This window comes from Hemicordylus capensis, chromosome 6 (assembly GCF_027244095.1).
Source record: "Hemicordylus capensis ecotype Gifberg chromosome 6, rHemCap1.1.pri, whole genome shotgun sequence".
Taxonomy (NCBI): Eukaryota; Metazoa; Chordata; class Lepidosauria; order Squamata; family Cordylidae; genus Hemicordylus; species Hemicordylus capensis.
The window spans coordinates 93581374-93606227 of NC_069662.1; the positions used below are offsets into that span (position 1 = coordinate 93581374).

The window sequence follows — 24854 nt, forward strand, 5'->3', positions numbered from 1 at the left end:
GCTGCCATGTTTATCAGCTCTCCTGCTTCCATTTGTCTTTTTGTGGCTTGTGTGTATGTGTGTGTGTGTGTGTGTGTGTGTTTTGGTTTTTACAGTTTTACTTGATTTTAATGTTCTAACTGTGATTTTTATGGAGTTGTACTGTATTTTAATTTTTGTAAACTGCCTTGGGATAGATTTGATGAGAGGTGGTATAGAAATTGAATAATAAATAGTGAGAAGAAAATCCAGAATTCTGTTATTCAGTCCATATTTACAATGGGATTGCCCCTAGATACCAGTAACTAGAAAAACAGTATTATGCACTGGTTAGAAGTAGAATTGTGTTCTCTCAGTTTTAGTATTAAACAATACATTTCAAAAGAATATAAATATTTCCTCTAAACCTTGAAGATTGCTGAAGAAATAAACTTTATTTTAGTTTGGGTTTTTTAACATACAAGTTCATGGTCTGTCCCTGGTGTATCACTAGTGTATCAGTGTCATTTTATCCTTTGTTGCTTCTTCCTTCACAAGCAGCTCCCTGAATCAGGGATCACCCAGTGAGCAGGATGACATCACAGTGCTTCCATAGCCAATCAAATCTGACCCCAAGACAACATTTTGGAAGTTGACCAATCATTGATGAAACAAACAGAAGAGGAACTCATTTAGATGAATATGCTATTCCAACCTGGAAATAGGTGAAATCCATAGCTTAATACTTGTCAAATAGAAGGTTCTGTTGTTGGAAGACCACAAGTGATAAGCAGGCCTCATAAGCAAGTGGGAATAGCTGCTGCAAGAAGTACGGACTGCGCTCTGACCAGTTTTCACATGCATGCAGGACAGGAAGCATAATACTACCATGCTTTTCTGGTATCCTCCCAGTTATACTGAAACAAGGAGATCACTTGTATGTTTTGTTCATTTGACTACGCTAGGTTCTAATGCAGCAAGCTCCTATCATAGGCGCCCCTCTAAGATTGTGAAACGAGGCTACAGACTACTCTTTTCCTTTATCTATACTTTGAACCTACAAAACTTAGAGTGAAATTTAAAATGATACAGCAAATAGGCAAAAATCAAATTTGCTCAAATATAGGGACTAAGTTCCTGTTGTAGACAACATTCTGCCCTACAAAAGCTTTGCATCTTCTAAGCAAGAAATGATGACTTCATCTCACATTCTTTGGGTCAGACGGAATTGCTTGTTGAGGACAAGACAGTTCTATTTTCATACTGATTAATTTGCACTGATTATACACTTTCCCCATATAATTCAGGAAGAGTTCAGCCAGGAGATTATTTGAGATAAATGCTAATGTATCTTTTCTCCTCCTTCATAGCCTACTAATCCCACTAAAAAAAAAATCTTGTGTGCATGGTTGTTTTCCATTTTAACTGTATCTCTGCTAAGAACCAATGGCTACCACTGAGCCTGTACAAAACCCTAGAGTTATATTCTCACACCCAGAATATACTACTGCCCAATGACATTCTCCTTTTAATGTGCTTTCTCTGTTGGCCAGTAGGGTCATAAGGCAATTAAGATTTAAAATCTGCAGACATGGCAACTTGATGCTACAAATGTCTCAAATCAGAATCCTGGGCTTGGGACAGTTCACTGTCTTATACAAAATAATGACCATTTCAGTCTAAGAATAACTTATTAAAAAGTACATCAGGCTGCAGCATTGTACAGTAAATAGAACTTTATTTTCTCCCAGCTCTGCAAGATTAGCACTGCCAACAGTCAGAGATCAGCTTATGATACAATTAAGTAGTAACTATTTACAATTTACAGGAGTGTAAATTTATTCCCCACAAAATATAGTACAAAAGCTAGGAATAAACCAACGAGGTACTGCAATTTGGATTTGTTATAAGCAAGTGCTTAAAATAAGTGGCTTTTAGCAAACAATAGATCAAATTGGGAAGAAGAGTTAACAGTGGCTTAACTTACCAGGAAAATCACCCAAGGTCTGCTATGCACCCAAAGTGTGTTGCACAATTATTTCAGACAAAAAAACCTCAATAAAAATAAATAGGAGAGTCAAACCATTAATTCTTTAAAGATACCCCGCGAAATCTATATTGAGATATTGCAGTGAGGCAAAGCATTTCAGTTTCTTTTGTCTTAAAAAAAAATTAATAGAAAACTGTGTCCAAGCTTAGGACTCATCACCTGATAACCACTGATTAACAATCTTTCCTCAAGGCAGTTGATTGACCGTACTCATGGGCCAAACCCATCAGTTCTGAGTTTTGCTCTTTTCACATGGGACCCTGAATAATAGTTCTTCTCCAGTCCATTTCCCAAAGAGCTAATATGGAAATATGATCACACATTCAAAGCAGTGTCATCTGCCGCAAAGTGCACGTGTCACAAGTTCTTCAAGAAGACGGTCGTAGCCAGGACTGGAGGGTGGGGAGTGGGAAGAGAGCGGGGGGGGGAAGTAAGGGAAAAGACAAACCAACAGCATGTGTTATCATAAAATATTTGATACCCTAATAGTTTAACTGACAAGAAAGAAATCAACATAAGCAATTGTTACAAAAAACAGTATGCACTGAAATAATTCTGAATTAGGGGCTTACATGGACTACAGTTTCTGATATTATGAAAATGCAGTTGATAGGAATTGCCTAATACAATTAAAATTATAGGACCAGATATGGAACAGTGGATAAATTAGAGAAAGTCAGGGAAAAATCTAACTTCTAGACAGAATACAACACATATTTTCCTTCCAAGCAATGCAGAAGTAAGGGCCACAAACTAAACTTCGTATTCAAAATGAGCACAGTGTAGCTAAATTGCCTTTGTTCACAATTCCAGTGATGCAAAACAATCTTGGCAAGTAGCTGTGAGCCACAATGGGCAGCATCTTAACTAGAGAGTCATGACTAAGCACAACTGAGAATCAACAAAGCCAGTTAGTAATGACTAACTTAAGTCCCATTAATTTCATTGGGACTTAGTCCTGACTAACTTAGTCTAGATGGTGCACAAATTCAGGCTCTCAGAGTAAAACTCAGGAGGCCAGTGGGAAAAGAAAGTGACATAATAATGTGAATGAGACAGGTCATGATGATTCAGCAGACAGACAGCAAGCATCTTGACTTGGCAGTGGGGGAACAATGTACTAAAAGGTGAGATACGTCTTTCTGTTCTGCATCTAGTGGATATAGGGGGATGCTCAGCATATTTCTTAGGATAAAGGCTGACAGTAGACAAACCTGGAGAAACCTCTTGCTTGCTTGCTCACTCTTTCCCCTCCCCTTCCACATGGAAATCCCTACTGCCCAATCCTGGTTTAAGACAAACCACAGTATGCCTCACCGTCCAAACAATCAGACTAAGATTTGCATGATTCTACAAACCAATATCAAATCCTGGTTTGCAATCCTACTTTTTAATAGCCTCAGGCAAATCATAGTTTGACCATTCAGACACTGAAGCAAACTATGGTATGACTTAAACCAGGATCGGATGGCAGGAAACTTGTGTGTACTTAAGAGGGGAGGAAACACAAGAGCCCAAGATGCCTCCTGGCTCATTCACACAGTGCCACTATATAAAGCACAATTAATAGTGAATATGTAAATTGTATGGGCAACCAGCAATATTTCAAGATTGCCACATGCATATGTTAGCCTTTAACTATAATGTACAACTTAAGGTTTTAAAAAACCATATACCTAGAAATTGTTCAGAAAATTAAGGATACCCAAGACTTTCCAAGAATATCAGAAATGTTTTCCACGTCCTTGCTTTTCAGAACTTCTGAGCATATAATTTTTTTAAAAAAATTATAAAGAGCAGTTATCTACATAGATTTTCATATGGAAATGTAGAATTCCATGAAAATTAAAGGGTATGGGGGACATTTTATACACAGCTATCCTGGCCCATCCTACCCTATACAAACGTAGCCAATCATGCTGTTACTTCAAGTCTATGGCCAGAGACGTTTTTGCTCTGTAGCAACGAAACACAAATGCCTGTTCCTTTGCTTTTCTATTCTGTATGTATGTGATCCAATATCTACAAAATGAGATTTTGCATAACTCTGCCCAATTTGCATATTGCTTTTGAAAACCACTATGAATTTTGAAGAACACGAAGTAGTAATGGCAGGAAGCAACTACAGGTGAGAAGCATATATGGATAGGAGAATATTCTGGAGGAAAGGGGAACAGATAAAAACGCAGAACACAGCAACTCAACCTGTAAAACTGGAGTTCTTTCTCGAAATAATGAGGCTTGTAAACTTGCTTTCTAAATCCTCGGGAATTCTGTCCTTGGCCACATATCAAAATGTGTATAATCAACAAGCACCTGGAAACAAAGAATGGCACCTAGCCCTGCCTAAAGGTGGAGTCCAGTAAAGTAGTCACACTAACCCATCCCAGAATATTAAAGTATTCATTTCTTGAAAATTGATATTTTTCAAACATGCAGTAAACAACATCTGATTTGCCAGCTTAGCAAGGCAATTAAGGATCAAACTAGACCTAATACAGGAAATCTATGCTCAGATCTCCCACCATTTTTTCCTTTAGTTAAAAGCAGCTGCAGGGGATGGGGTGGGGTTAACCTCTTCCTCTGGGCCATTTCCCTATTTATAACGCCCTTCCCGAAGCAGCTGTTAGCTATTGTGGGAGAAACAAAGCAAGGTACAATATGGGTATCTATCTTTTTCACCCCTCTGTAGCTAATTATCAACTCCAGAGTAGGATAAAGAGTAATAATGGATTAAACAACCTCCCTTGGCACTCAAGCCCCATTTCAAATGCCCTTTGCCAAGTGGCTACTTTTAACCAAAGAAGTATCAGGAGATCCATTCATGAATCTCCTACATCACACTAAGTTTGTCCTCAAGTATTTAAAAAATGAAGGCAAAAGGAACACAGTCTGAAGCAGCAATTTGTATTTGTAACCCAATTTCTCTTCTTGTGCATTACATTTGTTCATTTCTGAACTTGGTTTTTTAAAAATTCAATTTCACCCAAGATCACAAAAGTGTTAAGAGATTAAGGGAGTGATTACAAAATTGGCTCATTAGCTTTGCAAAAGAAAATATGATATGCACAGGTGTTCAGCATGCTTGTTAGTGTAAAGGACAGTTATGACTACTTTTAGCAAACAAAGGTGAAAAGCCAAATATAGTACGCATTAGGCAACACTCACCCGCATGCTAACTAAAGCAAGGATGGATGGTTTATTCAGAAGATACCACTGCGAGGTGAGGTTAACTACAAAGCCAGGAAAAGAAGAGTTTATTGGGTTACTGTGTTAAATGAAAGCAAATGGGAATTTAGACGTGTTAGACACTGATTTCCATACAGTCACAGGCCACAGGTTTGACAAAGAGTTAACTTAATTATATTTTTCACTAGTATTGTTAAGCCCGTTGAAATAACGGGCGCTAGTTAGTTAACGGACCAATCCCAGGTCCTCCTTGCACGGCCCCACGGGCGGCCATTTCCCACCCAACAGTGCCGTGGGCCGCCCACCCGCCCGCCCTTCCTCCCAACTGCCGAGCCCTCCTTACCCCGGCCATGTCCGTAGGGCGAAAAACTCTTAAAATTCAGTGAGAGAGAGGAGCTCGCAAGCAGAGCTGCTCTCTCTTGCAAAGCCTCTGCCCGTACTGTCAGTTTGGACGCAAAGGACGCCTATTGCGTCCTTTACGGACATAGTGTCAGTTCGGGCAGAGCCGTTGCAAAGAGAGGAGCTCTGCTTGCGATCTCCTCTCTCTCACTGAATTTTAAGAGTTTTTCGCCCGACGGACATGGCCGGGGTAAGGAGGACTCGGGAGGGAGGGAGGGAGGGCGACCATCGGCAGTATTTGGGTGGAAATGGCTGCCCATGGGGCTGTGAAAGGAGGACTGGGGACGCAGGAGTCGGGAAGGAGGGCGGGCGGGCGGCCAGCGGCAGCATTTGGGTTGAAGTGGCCGCCCGTGGGGGCTTGAAAAGAGGACCGGGGATTGGGCCGAAATGGCCGCCGGTGGGTCTGGGACGGTGGTGGCGGGCGGGCGGGCAGCGATTGGCCCATAATGGGCGCCCGTGGGGCCGCGGCGAGAGGTCGGGTGTTTGTTGGCAGGGCGGGCGGGCAGCGATTGGCCCGTAATGGCCGCCCGTGGGACCGCGGCAAGAGGTCGGGTGTTTGCTGGCTAATGGCCGCCCGTGGCTTTGGGACACTGGCGTCTGTGGTCCTGTCTCCCTTGGGCTGTTCTGGGCCTGCGCTTTGCGCAGGCCCAGAACAGCCCAGGGAGGCAGGGACGCAGATCCCCAACATTCCAAGGCCACGGCCACTCACTTAGCCTTTTATTATATAGGATAACAGGAGAGGCTGCAGAAGGCAAAAGTGCATAATTCACTAAACGCTAAACAAAAGTGCTTATCAAAAGAAGTGCTCGCACTGAGCCAGGCACAACATCAAGCTGGTCCAGTTCTGGCAGTCCAAGTAAAGGGGGATTCCCTTGACTAAGAAGCGGGGGGGGGGGCAATGTAAGGGAAATATTTACCTTTAGTTTCCTGCCAATGGGGACGGTGAAGGTGGCAACATCGGAGGTGGCTCTTCCAACCCCACCACCACCGCGACCTCTCAAATGACAGGCTAGGCTGGCTGCGGCCCAGTTCGGGCCTTTGTACATGCATAGAGACCATTGCATGGTGACACAAATGGCCTCTGCAGATGTGCAGAGGCCAAAAACAGGCCGCAGACAATCCAGATGGTCATTTGGGAGGCGGGGTGCGGGGTTGGAGGAGCCTCCGCAGCTGCCTCCACCATCCCTGCCAGCAGGAAACTAAAAGGTCAATATTCCCCTTCTGCCGCCCCACCCCCCAATTCTTAGCCTAGCTGGATTCTCCTTTACAAGTATATTCTCCAAGCCGGCCCACAAGCCGGCTTGATGGCCAGGCCAGAACGGATCCAGTTTGGCCAAGCCTGAGCCCAGACCGGGTTAGTTTGAATCACCTCTATTAAAGGTAGGGGTAATTCCTATAGATATTCCTACTATAGGTAGGGGTGATTCCGTGTGAGTGGGCCAGCTTGCACACCCCTACTATAGACATGGTTATGGTAGGATACTTTTGTGTCTGTGGTTCAGTTTCCTCGAATGTTAATATTCTTACAGTCAGAGCTCCCCAGTTCTCTATTTCTGTTAGAACATTAACACTAGAGAATACCAAATATCTTTCAAGTTTTTACTCCTAAACCTTATTTACAGTTCAAAACCTTTCTGAGAAAAGACAAGATACCTGACACACAAAGGCAACCCCAACCTAGAAACTAGCTTTCTTCAGTCTCTTACTAGGGCTTACCAAGGTCCGTGCATCTTCTCGCTCCAAGATCTTCTGTGTTTGATCAGCAGGGAATTTCAGCACTGTAGTTATAACTTTTGCCATTGTCTTTAAAAAAAAAGTGGGGGGGGGGGGGACATAGCCACTGGTGTGACAGGAGTTCAATCTGCTGGGCAGCATTTGAAACTGATTTATCAAAGCACTGAATGTTATTTTTAGTAATGCTAATGGAAGCCATGTTTTTAAAAGATAGATATAAACATTAATTTCCAATTTCATTCACCTGCAGATGGTCTCTTATGTGAATTTTATGGCACTCAAGATCACTAAATTTATTCAGTGTAAAGTACCATGAATAGCTGCTACTGCTAAACAATTCAAACTCCAAAGAATCATTACAGTTTCAACCAATTAATAACAGATGTGTCTTTCTAATATAATTCACAATATGTTAGAATAATACATAATATTTTGTACTAGAGAAGTACAGTAGGTAAGAACAATACTGTGTGAATAGATTGTTTCATGAGGAAGGGATTGCAAAGAAGCATGAGGATACAACTGTCATCACATGCAACCATTGCGATGGCCAAGGTCATATAGGTTAAGAAAAACTGTCATTTAAAAATTTAAAAATTCTACTTGTACATTTTACTGTACCATGAATTCCAGTAATTTCATTTACGAACAGGCTTTAATTTTGACATTTATTTGTCCGAGAATGGCATGTTGAAGGACTATACTGTGGAACTAGAGAATTGGCTATCTCTGCAAAAACAGGCTGCTTACCCATAACAGGTGATCTTTAGGTGATCTGGGATCATTCATAACATGAGTAATGCGCTGGTGCAGTAGCCCTGCAGAAGAATTTTGTAGCTCCACTCTTCACAAAGCACACTCGGTATCTTGGGCATCAGACCACCTGTAGATAAGTTCCTGGTCAACTGTGAGAGGTCTGTTCTTCGGCGGAAGCATTGAAGGTGTAAGTGACTAGACTTCCCATCAAGCAGCAAGGAAGTTGGGTGGGTGATATGAATTATCCTGGATCACCCAAAGATAATCTGATACAGGTAAGTAACCTGTTTATTTTTATGGTGATCCGTGATCATTCCTAACATAGGTGATTAACAAGTTTACCAAAGAGGTAGCAGGGTGCAAGGATGTTAACAAACTTTCTTTTAATTTGCCCATCCAAAATTAGCCTCAGCCGCTGTTCAGTTATCATTGGCATAGTGTTTTATGAATGGTAGGTCAGAAGACCATGTGGCTGCTTTACAAATGTCCATAATGCTGATTCCAGACATATGTTCCACAGAGGTAGTTACAGCCCTGGTGGAATGGGCTTTAATAGTTGGAGGAGCTTTTACTCCTTGAAGTTTGCAACACAGGAAAATGAGTTCTACGAGCCAGTGATAAAATCTTTGTCTGGAAACAGTATTGCCCTTATTATGACATTTGGTAATGAATAAGTTTCTTTCTCTTCCTGAAGCCTTTGTGTCCATCCATGTAGAAAAGAAGGGTTCTATGGGCATCCATAGAGTGGAAGGATTATTCCAGAGCAGAAGTAGGATTAAAGAAAAATGCAAGGAGAACGATATTCTGGTTGACAAAGAAGTCAGAAATTGTTTTAGGTGTAAAGGAAGGGTCAGTCCTCATAACTACTTTGTCAGGAAATAATTTAGGGGGTGGTGTGTCTAACCTTAATACAGTCAATTCACTGACCCTCCACGCAGATATAGCTACCAAAAAGGCCATTTTTAGGGTTAGCAATTTCAGCAAGGCAGAGGCAAGGGATTCAAGTGGTGCCTCTGTCAATGTAGGAAGTACTAAAGGAAGGTTACAAAGTTCTATAAGTTCTCTCACTGGAGAAAACAAGTTGTTAATGCTTCTTAGGAATCTTGTCTCATGGAAGCCCGAGACGGGTAAAAAAATTTGTTTTTAGCGTACTGGACGAATCTTCTCCATTTGCAAGAGTAATTGCGCCTAGTGGATGCTTTCATTTCGTTCAGTAAAACGTTGTCTAGTAATTTAGTCTCTACGCTATAAGATTCAAGGTTTGAAGACTGTGGTGGAAGATATGGCTGTTCACTTGAGAAAAGAGACTTTGTTGCCAAGGAAGGAGGTAGCGGATTCTGTTGGAAAATCGAAACAGAAGGGGAAACCACGGTTGCTTTGGCCAGCATGCGATGAGAGTGATGCATTTTGTTTTCTCTTGTAAGATTTTTCTCAAGCCTCTGGTTAATAGCAGCAAAGGGGGGAAAAAGGTGAAAATAGTGGTACTTGGCACTTGGAAGGTTGAGAGTCCCTAGGCCCGCTCTTGAGCAGTATTGCTTGCACTCCTTGTTGGTTGTGGTTGCGACGAGACCTATCAGGGGGGTCCCCCCATTGTTGGAATAGATTGTAAAGAACTGATTAGTTGACTTCCTACCCCCGCTGTTGAAAAGGATTTGTTTTCTTGCTCAAGGCATTGGTGAGAGAGTTGTCTTTATGTGGAGAGCTATAGGGTAATCTTTGTGCTGCATGCTCCAAAGCTGAATCAACAAATTGCACAGGGACCCAGAAACTGTCCCACCTTGTCGACTGATATAGGCAATCGTGTTTGTATTGTCTAGTAATATGTGAATTGTGCAAGTTCTTATCATGGGCAGAAAGGACTTTAGACCTAGGAAGACTGCGAGGAATTCCAGGAAACTGATATGGAGAGTTGACTGTTAGGAATTCCACAGGCTCTGAGCATGTAGTTTCAGGTAGTGAGCCCCCCAACCTTTGAGAGAGGCATCCATAGTTACTGTGACAGTACAAGTTGGTGGAGAGATTCTCCTTTCGAGACTTTAGTACAGGTTGAGGGATGATCAGTCATAGGTGCTGACTCCACATTTGGTTTCAACACAGACAGAAACTACATTTGAAACCGCCTTGGCCTGGCGTATTTTACCATGGTATTTACCATCAAACCTAAGATTCTTTGTATGGTTTTTGCTCTGGATTGGATTGGTTCTGAAAGCATAGATCAAATTTACTATTATGAGCTGCCTTTCTTCTGGTAGAAAGGCTGTTTTCAAGTCTATATTGAGGAGGCCTCCTATGTAGAAAATGCATTTTGAGGTTGGAGAATGGATTTTTTTCAGTTAACCTGGATACCAAGGTCTTGGAGCACTGACAAAATGTACTGGACGTGGTAATTTAAGGAGTCTTTCATTATGGAAGCCACCAGGCAGTCGTCCAGATACAGGAAGATGGAGACACATTGAGTTCTTAGATGGGAGATGACAGCACTCAGTTTTCACTTTGTGAAAACACAAGGTGCGGTGGAGAGACCAAGGGAAGAATGGTATATCAGCAACCTAGTTGTCCAAAGGTGAAACACAGAAACTTTCTGTATTTGGGGTGAATACCAATGTGAAAATAGGTGTCTTTCTAGTCCAAAGTCACAAGCCATTCTTCTTCTATTACTAGAGGAAGGATGCCTTGTAAAGTGACCATTCAAAATTTCTTTGGATTGATTAATTTGTTGAGCCAGCATAAGTCTAGGATTGGACAGAGGCCTCCGTCTCTTTTGGGAACCGTGCTCACTTTGGCAGCACATACACCAAAATTGGACTTTTGGAAACTTTTAAGTACCTGGAGTAAAATCCTTTCTTTTGTTCTTTTAGAAGGACTTGTTCTATTGTTTCTTTCTGTAAGACAACCTTCACTTCTTCTCAAAGTAGAAGGTATAGTTATCCCCAAGAAAGTGAGGATAGTGGTGAATTCGATTGTGTATCCGGTGCAGATGACAATGCTGGGTATTGTTCGTATTGAAGTCACCAATGTTGAAGGCCTAGTAGCAGGAAAATGAGTTGTCATAAATACCGGTGTTGATGTTGGCTTAGGTGTCAGTGTCTGTATAGACATCAGTTTTGGCGTCGATGCCGGGAGCAAGACTGGAGTCGAAGTGACGTCCAAAATCTCTGAAAAAGGCATTAGATGAGATGTACTGAACCATGGAAGGAGAAGGACGATAATCCCAAACCTCTGGAGAGCTTTCCATGGATAAAGGTGTCTGATATGGGTGGTTGAATTGAGGTTGAGGAGGGAAAGAGTTTGATGTTTGTCCCCCAAGATTGTCAATGATGTCTCATAATGTTTCTGCTTCTTATGGTGCTTGTGATCTCCTTCCTTGGAGACATTGCAGGGCTTCTTAAAAAGCTCCATAAAGTGCTATGGGTTGACGTGTTGGGTATGCGAGATTCTCTCAGGCAAATGTCTCAGCATCGACATTGACTTCAAATGTCAATGGCTGGATGTGATCGAAGTGCCAGATGTCAACGGCAACAGGGAACAGTTTAGGCAATCGAAGGTGCAACACTTTTTAATATAAAGCAGCCCTACGACTTAATTCTCTATTTTTTCTGGTCTGTTTAGAAAAAGAAGCAGATATTACATTATTTATTTATTTATTATTTATTTAGCACATTTTTATACCGCCCTAACCCAAGGTCTCAGGGTGGTTGTCTGGATGACATGTCTGGATGATATGATCTTTTCCCGAACAGAGCAAACACTGGTTATGTTTGTCAGTTGATGGGCAAGTCCCCCTGCAAGATAAACACTTTTTAAAAGTTTTCCGAGCATCCATGAGTCCAAAACAATAAGAAAGAGTGTAGTCAAGAGCAGTTCAAGTTAAAGCTTTAGAATTTAAACCAATTTTATTTGAATTTCCGCAGGAACCAAGATGAAAATGAGGAGTAAACTTTAGCGAGGCACATACTGAGGTGGAACTGAAAAGGAACTGAGCTACAGGTGCTCTGTTGCCCAAGATACCAAGCATGCTCTGCACGTGAAGGGCAGAGCTTCAGAGTGCCTATGGGAACTATGAAATCCTTCTGTGGAGCTTGATAATATTCCATAAATATAAAGAGGTCTCCAGTATTCAAGTTTACAGAAATGTTACTGCTTTTTGAGAAAGTGTAAGGACACAGTCAACTTCCCAAAGTGGGGCACTGCAGGTCTAACAACACAGCTGATACAACCTACTAAGATTGGAGTCAAATGACCCAGTATTCGACGAGCATTAACTCTAGGAGTAGAGAGCTCCCTCAGCCTAAGACCTATGGCTTTTACACATTCCTAACCACTAGCTCCCAGGAAACCCCTTTGATTAGCCCCTGTGGGTTCAACCAGCTGGCTGGCAAGGGACCTTAAGGTGGGGGCAAGCCATTGTACTCCAGACGTGCAGAGCTTAGAGGCTGGCCCATGGGTCATGCCCTCCTCCCACCCCTTCTTGAGGAGGCTGATGGGGTACCCAACCCCAGGGAGGAAACTGCTAGGTACCTGCTCCAGCAGGAAATCACCCATCAGCAAAGGAAGGAAAAGGCAAGACTACACCAGAGCTGAAGATCCACTGGAATCAGTGTGAGGTAGACAAAGTGGCAAGGAAAGATGAGGACTGTGATGGAACATGCTATGGGACTGGAAGCTGGGCAGTCTGCCTGCTGTCAATTACTGTCATGTTTGTACAGGCTAAAATAAACCAGGTTTCCAGCTGATCCCCCGCACCTCTGGTTTCATTAATGGATCCTGGGCAACCCCAAAGGCCCTTCGATGTGGAAATACCCCCTGGGGGGGAAGAAGGATGCAACACCTCCTCACTAAGTGTGGGTGACTAAAAACTGCTTTCAGGTAGTGTACTGCTTTCAGGTAAGAAATTTGCATTCTTGGTTATGGGTGCTCTCCTCAGACATGTATGTACTAATGCTCGATGAAAGGAGAAATGAAATATGCACAGAAATGAGAGGAGGTGTAGGTCTCATTTCACAAACAGCAGATGAGTTGGGTAAACTTGTTTCTAGGTCAATCACTTGAGATTACAATTGTGGGTTACCATGGCTGAATGCGCCTCCATATAAAGGCCTTCCCGGCATACAGTTTTCAGGGAAAAGGCTAGGCTAGAATCCTGATGTGTTAGCTGTCTGAGTGGAACGAAATATTTTATAGTGAGTATTGAATCACGTGAGCCCAGATTTCCTCATCTCAGCTGCTTGTGCTGTACATTAGACTGAATGAGCAGGCAACTGTACTCTCCCTATAAGCTGAGGCTGAAGAGCAGAGATTCATGTGCAGTGAAGACCTCATCCTGGTAATAGTTTTCTGTAGCAAATACTGGGCAGAGGAAGAAATAGGAGTACAGCAAAAGGAGGCACCTGCTATAGCTATAAGGGAAGTGATAATTTGGCCAGTGTTCACTTCCTGTCTGTGAAGGGTACACCCACAGCATTGGAAGTCGCATTTGATGGATGATTATACTTAATTGGCTACATCTATGAATTGTCTGAAATGATACAGCAAGTTCACATCCCTTAACAGAACTGACAAGGTCGTGGTCATGAACAGGAACTGGGTGTGGAGCAGGGCACCTGCAAAAATGAGTCATGGCAAATTCTATTGAAACAAGCTGGACTTTAGTTAGTTATGACTATTATTTTTAAGAATATTTATACACCCCTTTTCAACAGAAAAGTTCAAAAAGTGGTTTACATAGCTAAAGGAATGAGAAGATGGTTCCCTGTGCTAAAGGACTTGCAATCTAAAAGGAAACACAAGGGAAATACCACCAACAGCCACTGGAAGGGATGCCCACACTGGGATGAACAGGGAGAGTTGCCTTCCCCCTGCTATATAAAAGACAGCCAACTCTTGAAGTAAGTTCTTTTGATGTCAAAAGGCTGCAACTTTTGCTGGATTGTGCCTGGTAACTGTCAGTAACAGTTAACAGTAACAGTAACAACTGAACCCATTCCAGTTACTTTATCTGCTGTAGTCAGCAGAGGCAGATTAATCGTTTTGCCATCTGTAGGCAATAAAGATTTGCTGTCCTGGCTTGAGGGCTTGTGTGGGGGTCGGTCATTTAAAAAATTTTTTTTCAATTGCCGCTGCACAACAGGGATGGTACTGGAGACAGGGGGCAGCCAGCGGGGTGCGGACACTCAAAGCGGGAGAGGCGGAGGCAAGAGCTCCTTCCTTGAGCTAGCCTGCTGCCCAAATGACAGGTCACTGGGCCATTGTCGGCCCATTTCGGGGCTCTGTGCGTGTGGATGGTGGCAGAGATGGTGGCAAGAGCTCCTTCCCTGAGCCCACCTGCCACCCAAATGACAGGTTGGGCTGTTTTTGGCCCATTTCAGGCCTCTGTGCACATGCGCAGAGAGTCCCGAAAAGGGCAAAATAAGGCCCGGTGACGTGTCATTTGGGTGGAGGCAGGCTCAGCGAAGAAGCTCTTGCAGCTGCCTTCACCTCCCCCCCACCCCCAGTCTCCCCCTCACTTTGAGTGCCTGCAAACCCCACCACCACCACCGTCTCTGGTACCATCCCTGCTGTGCAGCAGTGGCTGAAAAAAGGATGATGATGATGATGAAGAAGAAGAAGAAGAAGAAGAAGAAGAAAGATTTAACTTGCCCCCTATCCCCGAATTTGCCACCTCCCATAATTTGCAGTGACTATCTTGCCTATGTGTTAAATTGCCCCTGGAAGTCAGGCCCACACACTTGACTTCTTTCCCAAACCCCTTATTGGATCAATTTCATAGTGAAAGATCAGACAAAATACAGAATGAAGAATTCACTCCCACATTTTGTAGAAATGCTTTATGTAGAGGCCCCACAGAGAGCTGCAGGGGCTGGATATAAATATTTTAAATAAATACAATCTGACATAACATTTTGGAATGGGTACTAAAAGAATACTTGAGCTTTTCCTAAAAATCTGAGATAGTTCTTGTATTTATGTGTTAACGGTATATTTAAAATTTCCAAGAAGTTGAGTCTGTAATTCATTCTTGGTATAGGTGCCTAAGAACTTCATCAGTGCTCTAGTAATGATTTCCCCATCATTACAAATAGAAGAAGTGTCACCAGAGTGCTGATGTAATTCTTAAGACACCACAGAGTCTCTCTACGCTTGGTAGCAGCATGGATGGGGTTTGGACATACTGTAGATGGAAATAGTGCATGTGTCCTGCTCTTGGATCAGCAGTGCGTTGTGCAGTAGGTCTCAAAATTCTCCATGTTCTTGTGACCAATATGGGAGGTTCTAGAGATGGTTTCCAAACCACCTGATTTAAAATACAGGAGGACCTCGTTATTTGCAGATTCAGCACCTGTGGTTTCACGTATCTGCAGTTGGGTAATTGGCACCCGACCTCAGTATACGCAGGGAAAAGTCAGCAAAAAAAGGGTTAAATCTATGTGGTCGCTAAGAGTCGACACCAACTTGACGACACTTAATCAATCCTAATTTAAGTAACTTTAATAATAGGGACCTTAAGAAAAGAGAAAGGGTAGCAGGATTCTGGACAACATCTAAGGTTATAGTAAGTCAGATAAACTAGAAGCCAGATGAGTTTTTGACCAGTGTAGAAATCAAAGCATACACCTTATGGAGGGAAACATACTGTGAAAACAGACAAGTAATTTTAACTTACTTATTAAAATAAGGGGCGGGAAGCAGTTGATTAATGGTAATTGAGACCTCTGTATGTACAGTATATGTTCTGATGCTCTATTACCCAGTCCTGTGGTTTTGATTTTCTTTACTTTAATTTTATTTTTTATTTTATCTTTTGATTGCTAGTCACTGACTGTAATAAAACTCATTCATAATTTTAACTTTTTAATTTTGTGTGCTGCTTTACAGATGTCAGTCTTTAGTAAATGATTTTTGGACCAATTTGGCTAACTCTGGAGAATATTTACACTTTCTGCAAGAACAGTTCTATAATTAAACATGTTCCAGCATATATTACAGCAGCAGATGCAGTAATTTGTGACTGGAAGGGTTGCTGAGGGTCTGGAGGGTTGCTGAGGGTCTGGAGCATCTGGAACAGTGGCCCTACATATCCAGACATCAGGGGTTGTTAGAAGAAAGAAGCCTAAATGGTCTGGCAAATGGAAAAGGGAATGGCAGCTCATGTGAGTGGGGTGGAGGGGGAAGAGTTGTGCCTCCATGGGGTGGGTACAGTAACAGAAGATAACTGGGAAGCGAGAGTTGCAATAAATATTTTATTCATTACCTCTACAGCCTGCATTTCCTCCATTATGGAACTCAAGGCAACATGCATAGAGTTCCAGGTGGTTACCCATCCAGGAATTGACCTGACCTATTCCTGCTTAGCTTCACCAAGGTCCACTGGGACCACAGCATGATGGGGGCACTTGGAAACTTCAGGATGCCAGTTTCATTATATATGAAAGGAATACATAACCATACATTTGAAAACCACTAGTAAAAGCCATATGTTCCACTAGCAAGGACACCGTAACATCCTGGAAGGACACCATAATACAGTAGTCTGAATAGCAATGCCCCTTCCCTGCTACTACAATAATCATATGCTCTGAACACGAGGCATACCTTTGTCTCACGGCCCATCATATACTCAAATAACACCTTCCTCAAGTATTCAAACTCTGTAGGTTCTCCAAAAAGAGAGACATCAGAATGGCAGAGGTTTCCATCTGCATAAACAAAAGCAGCATTTTACACAAATGTGTTCTGACACAAAATTATACAATCAGGTTAAGAAGCTATACTGTCTGTAATTATCGTAGCTGACCAAATGGTTAGACAAATTGTTGACTTGTGCTGCTTCAGCATATGAATCAATCAGCATATTTTTGCTGTTTTTATAGACAGTGGCTGACATGCTGAATAGTGAAGTGCTTGTAGAAGGATGCTGCACTAGCACAAAGCTGGTGCACTAGCTGCTTCATATTGCTTAACATTGCATACTTCATGCTGCTTTATCCTCCTATAGAACAACTGGGTGAGTATGGCCCAAGCAAGGCTGCCAGCAGCCAAAATTCAATGCCACCAGGACTGCAGTTCTGCCACAAGTCCTGTGAACTAAATGATGTTTCTAAAGGGTACCTATTAAGCTGCAGTACAAAGCAACTTAAAACTCAGTTACCTCATGGAGCAATCAACCTCTACCAAGCCTTACAAAAATCTGATATCAGAACATGATCTTCAATCTGAGCAACTCATCTCCCTGCCTAGCTAAAATCCTCTCCTCAAAATTCAGTTTCCCATTTTAAAATACAGTATCTTCCTCTTTCCATCTTTGATTGCTGCTTACAGAACCTTTGCTTCCCTGAACTGAGCTTCTCACCTCTAGCCTAATGAGATGGATATCTGGATTTTATTTTATTTTATCAAATTTGTACACCACCCCAAACTTTTGTCTCGGGGCGGTTAACAATAGCATAAAACAAGTTAAAAACATATACAAAATCTAAAAACAATTAAAAAAATTAAAAATAAACCAGAAATTAAAACCTAAAAATTTAGGAAGCTGAGAAAGCTTGGGTGAAAAGATGGGTTTTCAAGTGTTTTTTGAACATTGCCAGAGATGGGGAGAATCGTATCTCAGCAGGTAGCGCATTCCATAGTCTTGGGGCAGCAACCGAGAAGGCCCGTCTCTGTGTAGCCACCAAATGAGTTGGCGGTAATGTTGGAGAATGGACTGAATATTTCCGTGCTCTATATGCTAGAGAGGGAGCAACTACAACATTTTTACAAATAGAACAGGAACTGGACCCTAACCTATTACCTGAGTGGACCCCAGTAACATGTACAGAGATTGCTTCAATAGTGAATCAGTTTAAAACTGGTAAGGCCCCTGGCTCAGATAATTTGCCGGTAGAGGCCATCAAGAATAATATGGATTGGTGGCTGCCGGTATTAGCCTCTCTGTTTACAGCAATTGATCAGACAACCTTGCCCCCTAGTGAATGGGGATTGGCGATTGTAATTCCTATATACAAGAGAGGCCAAAGACATTTACCATCTAATTATCGCCCTATTAGCCTTCTTAATGTTATTGGCAAAATGTATGCATTTCACCTACTTAACAAATTCCAGGACTGGATGGACAAAGAGCAGGTGCTGGCTGATGAGCAGGCAGGCTTTAGGGCCAATCATTCTACTATTGAGCATGCTTTAGTCTTACAACATCTAGCGGAGAAATATTCTAATCTACCCCGTTCCACTCTTTTTGCTGCCTTTGTGGATTTTAAATCAGCATTCGACTCCATATCCAGAGATAAATTATGGGAAAGACTGTTTAACTCCTCTATTGATCGACGTCTGCTACTTTTAATATATAAACTCCACAAGAACTCATGTCTGAAGGTTCGATGTAGCTCAGCTGGAATCCTCACTAAAGAAATTCCTACCTTTCGAGGAGTGAGGCAAGGCTGTATACTTGCCCCAGCTCTTTTCAATTATTATATTAACCCCATTGTGGATATTATTACTAATCCATCTTTCCATCCACCTAAATTGGCCAGTAGACAGGTTAATATTTTGCTTTATGCAGATGATGCAGTAATTTTATCTCGGACTCCTGTTGGCCTCCGTAGAGCGCTTTGCTCTCTGGCTAATTTTTGCCATGAATACGCTCTGGAAATCAATTATAGCAAGACCAAAATTATGGCCTTTGCTAAACATCCAAAGACCTTGAAATGGTCTTTGGCTGGACATAAACTAGAACAGGTTAAGATCTTTAAATATCTAGGGGTTGTTTTCCAGGCCTCTACGAAACGCCAAGCACATCTGCAATACGTTACCCAAAATGCACGTAAATCGGCATTGGCCATTCAATCATATTTCCACCAAGATGGGGCTCAATTTGTACCAGCTGCCCTTAAGTTATTTACAGCTAAAGCCTGCTCTCAGTTGCTTTATGGGTCACAGTTGGGCCCATATACTAACTGCACTCCACTAGAGATAGTTCAGACAAAATTTCTGAGATCTATTCTACAGATCCCTAGATGTGTTCCCAATGTAATATTGAGGATGGAAACTGGCATGCCTAAGATGGAAGCCCGGATGTGGTTTTCCATTCTCAGCTTCTGGTTGAGATTGCCTTTCTTTTCTACAGGCCTTGCTCACTTAATTTTTATTGATAAATTTAATTCTAGCTGGAAGCAGTCAATATCTCGCCAAATAAGTTTATATGGCTTTAGCCTGGATGGTCTATTAGAAATGGGTTTTTGTCACGCGAGACTGATATTAAAGCAGCGGATCTATGATATGGAAATGCAGACTGATCGATCTTTAATCTCTAAAGAAGTTTTCCTAGGTTTACAAATGTATAATACTAAACCTGCGAATTACCTGGGTAAGATTACTATCACTAAATATCGCAGGATGTTTACATTGGCCAGATTTAATGTGCTACCTTCAGCTGAATTAGAAGGTAAATTTAGAGGGATCCCAAAAGAACAGAGACTATGTCCTTGTGGCTCTGGAGAACAGGAGTCTATCTTTCATATCTTACTCCGCTGTCTTTTTTATAGGGACTTACGAACTTGTTATATTTCCTCCTTACGGACTGATTTCCCAGGGCATACAGATGCATTTTACGTCAACTATCTGCTCTCAGATCAGAAGGAGGAAGTAACATTTAAAGTTGCTAAGTTCTGTGAGGCAGCTAAGAAGGCTAGACAACAGATGGTAAATCAGATTATGCTAACGGGAAATTGCTGATTAGGATGAGTCCATGTTCCTGATTATATTATGTATATATTATTACTATATTACGTGTATTATTATGTATGTAAATTTTGGTCTATGACCGTAAATAAACATGACTGACTGAGTTGGCGGTAACTGGAGTTGGACCTCCTCAGATGATTTCAATGGGTAGTGGGGCTCATAATGAAGAAGACACTCTCTTAAATACCCAGGGCCTAAGCCATTTAGTGCTTTATAACTAGCCCTTTGTATTTTGTCTATTGGCAGCCAGTGTAGCTCCATCAGTAAAGGAGTAACGTGGTCTCCCAAGATGACCCAGAGAACAACCTGGCTGCCGCATTCTGTACCAGCTGAAGTTTCCAGACTACGTACAAAGGCAGCCCCACGTACAGCACATTACAGAAGTCAAGTCTGGAGGTTACCAACAAATGTACCACTGTTTTGACGTCATTGATCTAGAGAAACGGGTGCAGCTGGCATATCAGCCGGAGCCGATAGAAAGCACCCCTGGCCACCGCCTCAACCTGAGAAACCAGGGAGAGATGTGAATCCAGAAGTACTCCCAGACTGTGAACCTGTTCCTTTTGGGGAAGTGTGACCCCATCTAGAACAGCCAGATCAAAATCGTCTCTGGAGTTCTGACCCCACAAAATAAGTACCTCCGTCTTATCTGGATTCAGCTTCAGTTTATTCTCCCTCATCCAGCCCATTACTGCTACCAGGCAGGCATTTAGGGAAGATATGCCAGCTCCTGAATAAGTTGACGTGTAGAAGTAGATCTGGGTGTCATCAGCATACTGATAACACCCAGCTCCAAATCCCCTGATGATCTCTACCAGCGGTTTCATGTAGATGTTAAAAAGCATTGGAGAAAGTACGGAACCTTGAGGGACACCATATTTAAGCTCAGATTTTGAAGAGCAACAATCTCCAGTCGACACCATCTGGAATCTATCCAAGAGGTAGGAGCAGAACTACTGTAAAACAGTGCCTCCCACCCCCAACATCCTCAGACTTTCCAGAAGGATACTATGGTCGATAGTATCGAAAGCCGCCAAGAGATCCCAAAAGACCAACAGAGTCACACTTCCTCTGTCAATTCCCAATTGGAGATCATCCATCAGGCCGACCAAGGCAGTTCTCAACCCATAGCCTGCCCGAAAACCAGTTTGAAATCGGTCTAGATAATCAGTTTCCTCCAAGACCGCCTGGAGCTGAGAGGCCATCACCCTCTCAGTTACCTTGCCCAGTCATGGGAGGTTGGAAACAGGCCTATAACTGCTCAACTCTGAGGGATCTAATGCAGGCTTCTTTAGAAGAGGTCTAATGATTGCCTCCTTAAGACAAGGAGGCATCCTGCCCTCCCTCAGAGAAGCATTTATGATTTCCACCAGGCCGTCTACAACAGCCTCCCTGCTAGATAGAACAAGCCAAGTGGCACAGGGGTCAAGAGAACAAGTGGTAGGCCTCACCGCTCCAAGCAGCTTGTCTACATCCTCAGGAGTCACAAACTGAAACCGATCCAGTCGAATCACATAAGAGGAGTTGTTGGGCACCTCCAGTTCAGACATCAAATTAATTGTGGAGTCTCCACCTAGGTTGGCCCAAATCCGAGAGATTTTATCTGCGAAAAAATCTTTAAACACATCGCAGCGGGTAACTGATGACTACAAATTCTGGTTCAAGGGAGGGGGAGCAGATACTAGTCCCTTCACAATCCTGAACAATTCCGCTGGACATGAACTCGCAGAGGCAATATGGGCAGAAAAGAAACACATCTTTTCCACACGTATTGCCTGAGCATAGATCTTTAGATGTGCTCTATGTTGCAATCTGTCGGATTAGAGTCAAGTCTTTCTCCACTTGCTTTCCAGTCACCTACCTTGCCGCTTCAGCCCCCGCAGATCTTCCATATACCAAGGGGCCAATTTTGAAGTGGGTCAGAGGGGACAGTTGGGAGCAATTGTGTCTACTGCCCTTGTGAGCAAGTTGTTCCAATTCTTAACTAGGGCATCAACAGGATCACCGGCAAAGCCAACATTGAATCCCTCCAAGGCTTCTTGTAATCTTACTGGATCCAATAACCTATTCGGGCAGACCATTCTAACAGGACCCTCACCCCTGCGGAGGTGGGAAGTGGATCTCTTCAGATCCTGAAACCTGACTACAGGGTCAGGCCAATCCCTATGGGATCTTGATACTCTGAGTATACTTAAGTGTGTGTCAGATGTTTAAGAACGAGATATGGGAAATATTTGCAATACATTTTTCTCTGGAACTTCTAGATCTATCCTGTTTATGCTTATTAGCAACTTTTCATAGATTTTTTTTCAACTTGACAACTGATATTTTAAAAGTTTGTTTCATAAAAGTAAGAAAAACAAAAATCCTAGCTATGCCTAATAGACTGGCTTTCAAGCAAAAATTAAGGGACAAAGTGTTTGTGTTTATGAAGATGAAGCTATCAATTTTATTTTTCTACTTATTTAACAAACACCAATTTACTAGTCTAGGAACAGCTGCTTTCTTATGTAGAGATATTTTATTTTCCTCTTCAGATGTAGATTTAACTTTTTAGAGAAACACATGCACATAAATGAATGCAGCTAGCATTCTGCACACATTCCTAGCTGCCACTGGAAATCCACCCTCCCTCTCTCCCAATCAGAGGATTGTTAAAGCATATGAAAAAGAATGTGAAGAGGGAAGCACAATGCAAATGCAGCATATTCCATTTTCAGGGTTATGTTCCTGGGGGCCACTTTAAGTCTCCCTTTGCGCAGCTTGAGGATGCTTCGTGTAATTTCAAATAGAACTACAACAGCCCAATCTATGCCTTGGTTTGCTGCTGCTGAGAACATGTCATGGTAAAGTTGGAAAAGGGAAAGAAGCAAAACTTTGGAATGAAAATGACTGAAATCATGAGTTATTTTAATAGTGCTTTTGACATAAGGATTTTCCTCCAAGAAGGAATATGCAGGAATTACAGGTGAAAAGATCCAGAAGCAGTAGTTGGCAAAATCTCATCTTACATTTACAAATCTACACATACTGCCCTCCAAAGGAAAACAACTTTACAGTTAGCTGAAAGTTGTTTTCCTTTTGGAGGGCAGTAAGAAAGAAAACAGAATGGGGAATGCCAGTGATAAACACAAACTATAATCAATTGTTAACATGGTCTAAGAGTGGTGAAAGAACCAGAAGTCTGAATATTACTTTTGGATTTATTAAACTTCAATTACCCTAGATTTATGTGATGTCAAGTGATACGCTAATTTGCTTGAAAGTAGCTCTCCTTGAATTCAGTGGGACAAACCCCCAGGTAAGTGTGCATAGTATATTTGGTTCCCAAGAATTTCCTTACGCTTGACTATATAGCTCAGTGCCAAGACAAGCAATCCTCACCTCTGTAAGGCGTTCCAACTGTAGTGACATACATACTCTTCTCATAATGTTTCAACCGGTCTTGTAGTGTATGAATCTAAAAGTGACCAGTGATGAGGAAGAAACAAACATAACTGAAAGGTTTTCGAAATATGTTTCAATATTAATATTTACTGTATGTGGGAAGCATTAAAAATACTATCAAGAAGACCTAAAAGGTTACAATTCTGGATATCTCTCAAACACACACACACACACACACACGTAAACAGAGAGAGTGAATGAGAGACTCTTAAAAATGGTCTGATACTAACAAAGATGGTGGTGTTTTACTTGTTTCCATTAGAGAAGTATCCAGACGTCTAATTTAAGAACAAGTATCCAAATGTGTCCGTCTAAACAACAATAACAAAAAGTACAACATACACACCTTCCTTAATCACACAGGCTCAACTGTGCAAACTGAGAGCAATTGCGGTGTAGTGATTAGAGTGTTAATCAAACTTTTAAAATATAGATTCAAAACCAAGTTCAGCCACAAAGCTCACTGGGAGACACTGGGCTGATCACTGTCTCAGCCTAATCTACCTTATATAGCTATTGTAAGGACTGAAACTGGGAACCAGTGTTCTCTCTAATTTTTTTCATCTGTGTGTGGAATGAATTTTGTTTGGGGTGGCAGTACCGAGAGAGAGAGAGAGAGAGAGAGAGAGAGAGAGAGAGAGAGAGAGAGAGAGCATGCATTCAGAGTGGGGCCTTCCTAATTCAACCTGAGTGGGATCTAAAATTAACTAAGTGGACATAAAGAATATTTGTGAGCACATGCATGTTTGCATGCCTTAGAGGGAACAGTGCTGGGAACCATTATGCTGTTTTGCATTCTCTGGAGGAAGAGTAGCATTAAAATGTAATAAAACAGAGAGTCCCCTTCCAACAAGGCTTCCTTATTCACTTCAGTGAAGGGGATGGAGCCATATATACACAAAGAGGTGGAGCTCTGCTCTCTGTTGGCATGAATGGAAAAATGATGTGGGCAGGACATATCAGTGGCTGATATCCAGATTTAATGCTGTGCTGACATACAGAGGCGTATCTAGGGAAAATAGCGCCTAGGGCAAGCACTGAAATTGCGCCCCCTGTCCAAACATCTGACACCCATCTTTGAGATAACTTTACCATAACATCAGCTCAAAAATACAAGTCAAGCTCGTTAATCTTTTAATATTTCAAAAACTATTTAGCAGTGGACATAGCCAGACCAAAAAATGCTGGAAAATGACAACTTTCAGTATGCTGGGGCTCATGAAATACCCAAATACTACGTGGAGGTGTACTTGGAAAACTAAACAGAAGTGCCTGTCTAATTCTCTACTATGCATTGTAGCATCACTATTACATAAGTTTTAAAAATAAATGGAGAATTTAACTTTTCCCAGATACTCTGAAAATAATTAAAAGCTATGCAGAGTAAACTGTGTCACTGCTTGGAATATATTCTAGTATTTCAGAAAGACAGTTAAAATGAGAGAAAGAGAGCAAGAAACTCCCAGTGGGTCTTAAATACTAAGGATTTCACACTGATTCAAAGACAAACTCACCATTAATAGTCATATTATTAAGACATCACATTTAACTCACTTATCACAAGAAGCAAAGTAAGAACAAATGA

At 42.0% G+C, this 24854-nt stretch overlaps 1 protein-coding gene and 1 long non-coding RNA gene across 6 annotated transcripts in view; one reads left to right on the top strand and one right to left on the bottom strand.

The window, feature by feature from the left end:
* Window positions 1-1676: 1676 nt before the first annotated feature.
* The window catches only part of GOLGA4 (golgin A4), a 126931-nt gene continuing 103753 nt past the window's right edge, over window positions 1677-24854 (bottom strand). For 3 of the 5 annotated variants that reach the window (XM_053260131.1, XM_053260130.1, XM_053260135.1), the window contains 5 exons: window positions 23207-23282; window positions 16676-16779; window positions 7313-7399; window positions 5177-5241; window positions 1677-2400 (listed from right to left, as the gene is read on the bottom strand). In XM_053260131.1, coding sequence (XP_053116106.1) covers window positions 5212-5241; window positions 7313-7399; window positions 16676-16779; window positions 23207-23282 — 297 coding nt within the window. In that variant the 3' untranslated portion in view covers window positions 1677-2400; window positions 5177-5211. The remainder of the gene's footprint in view (window positions 2401-5176; window positions 5242-7312; window positions 7400-16675; window positions 16780-23206; window positions 23283-24854) is intronic. The other 2 variants (XM_053260133.1, XM_053260134.1) reach the window with 2 other exon arrangements.
* The window catches only part of LOC128329264 (uncharacterized), a 28046-nt gene continuing 6280 nt past the window's right edge, over window positions 3089-24854 (top strand). The window contains exons 1-2 of the long non-coding RNA XR_008309592.1: window positions 3089-3135; window positions 11998-12970. This is a non-coding gene — a long non-coding RNA (uncharacterized LOC128329264). The remainder of the gene's footprint in view (window positions 3136-11997; window positions 12971-24854) is intronic.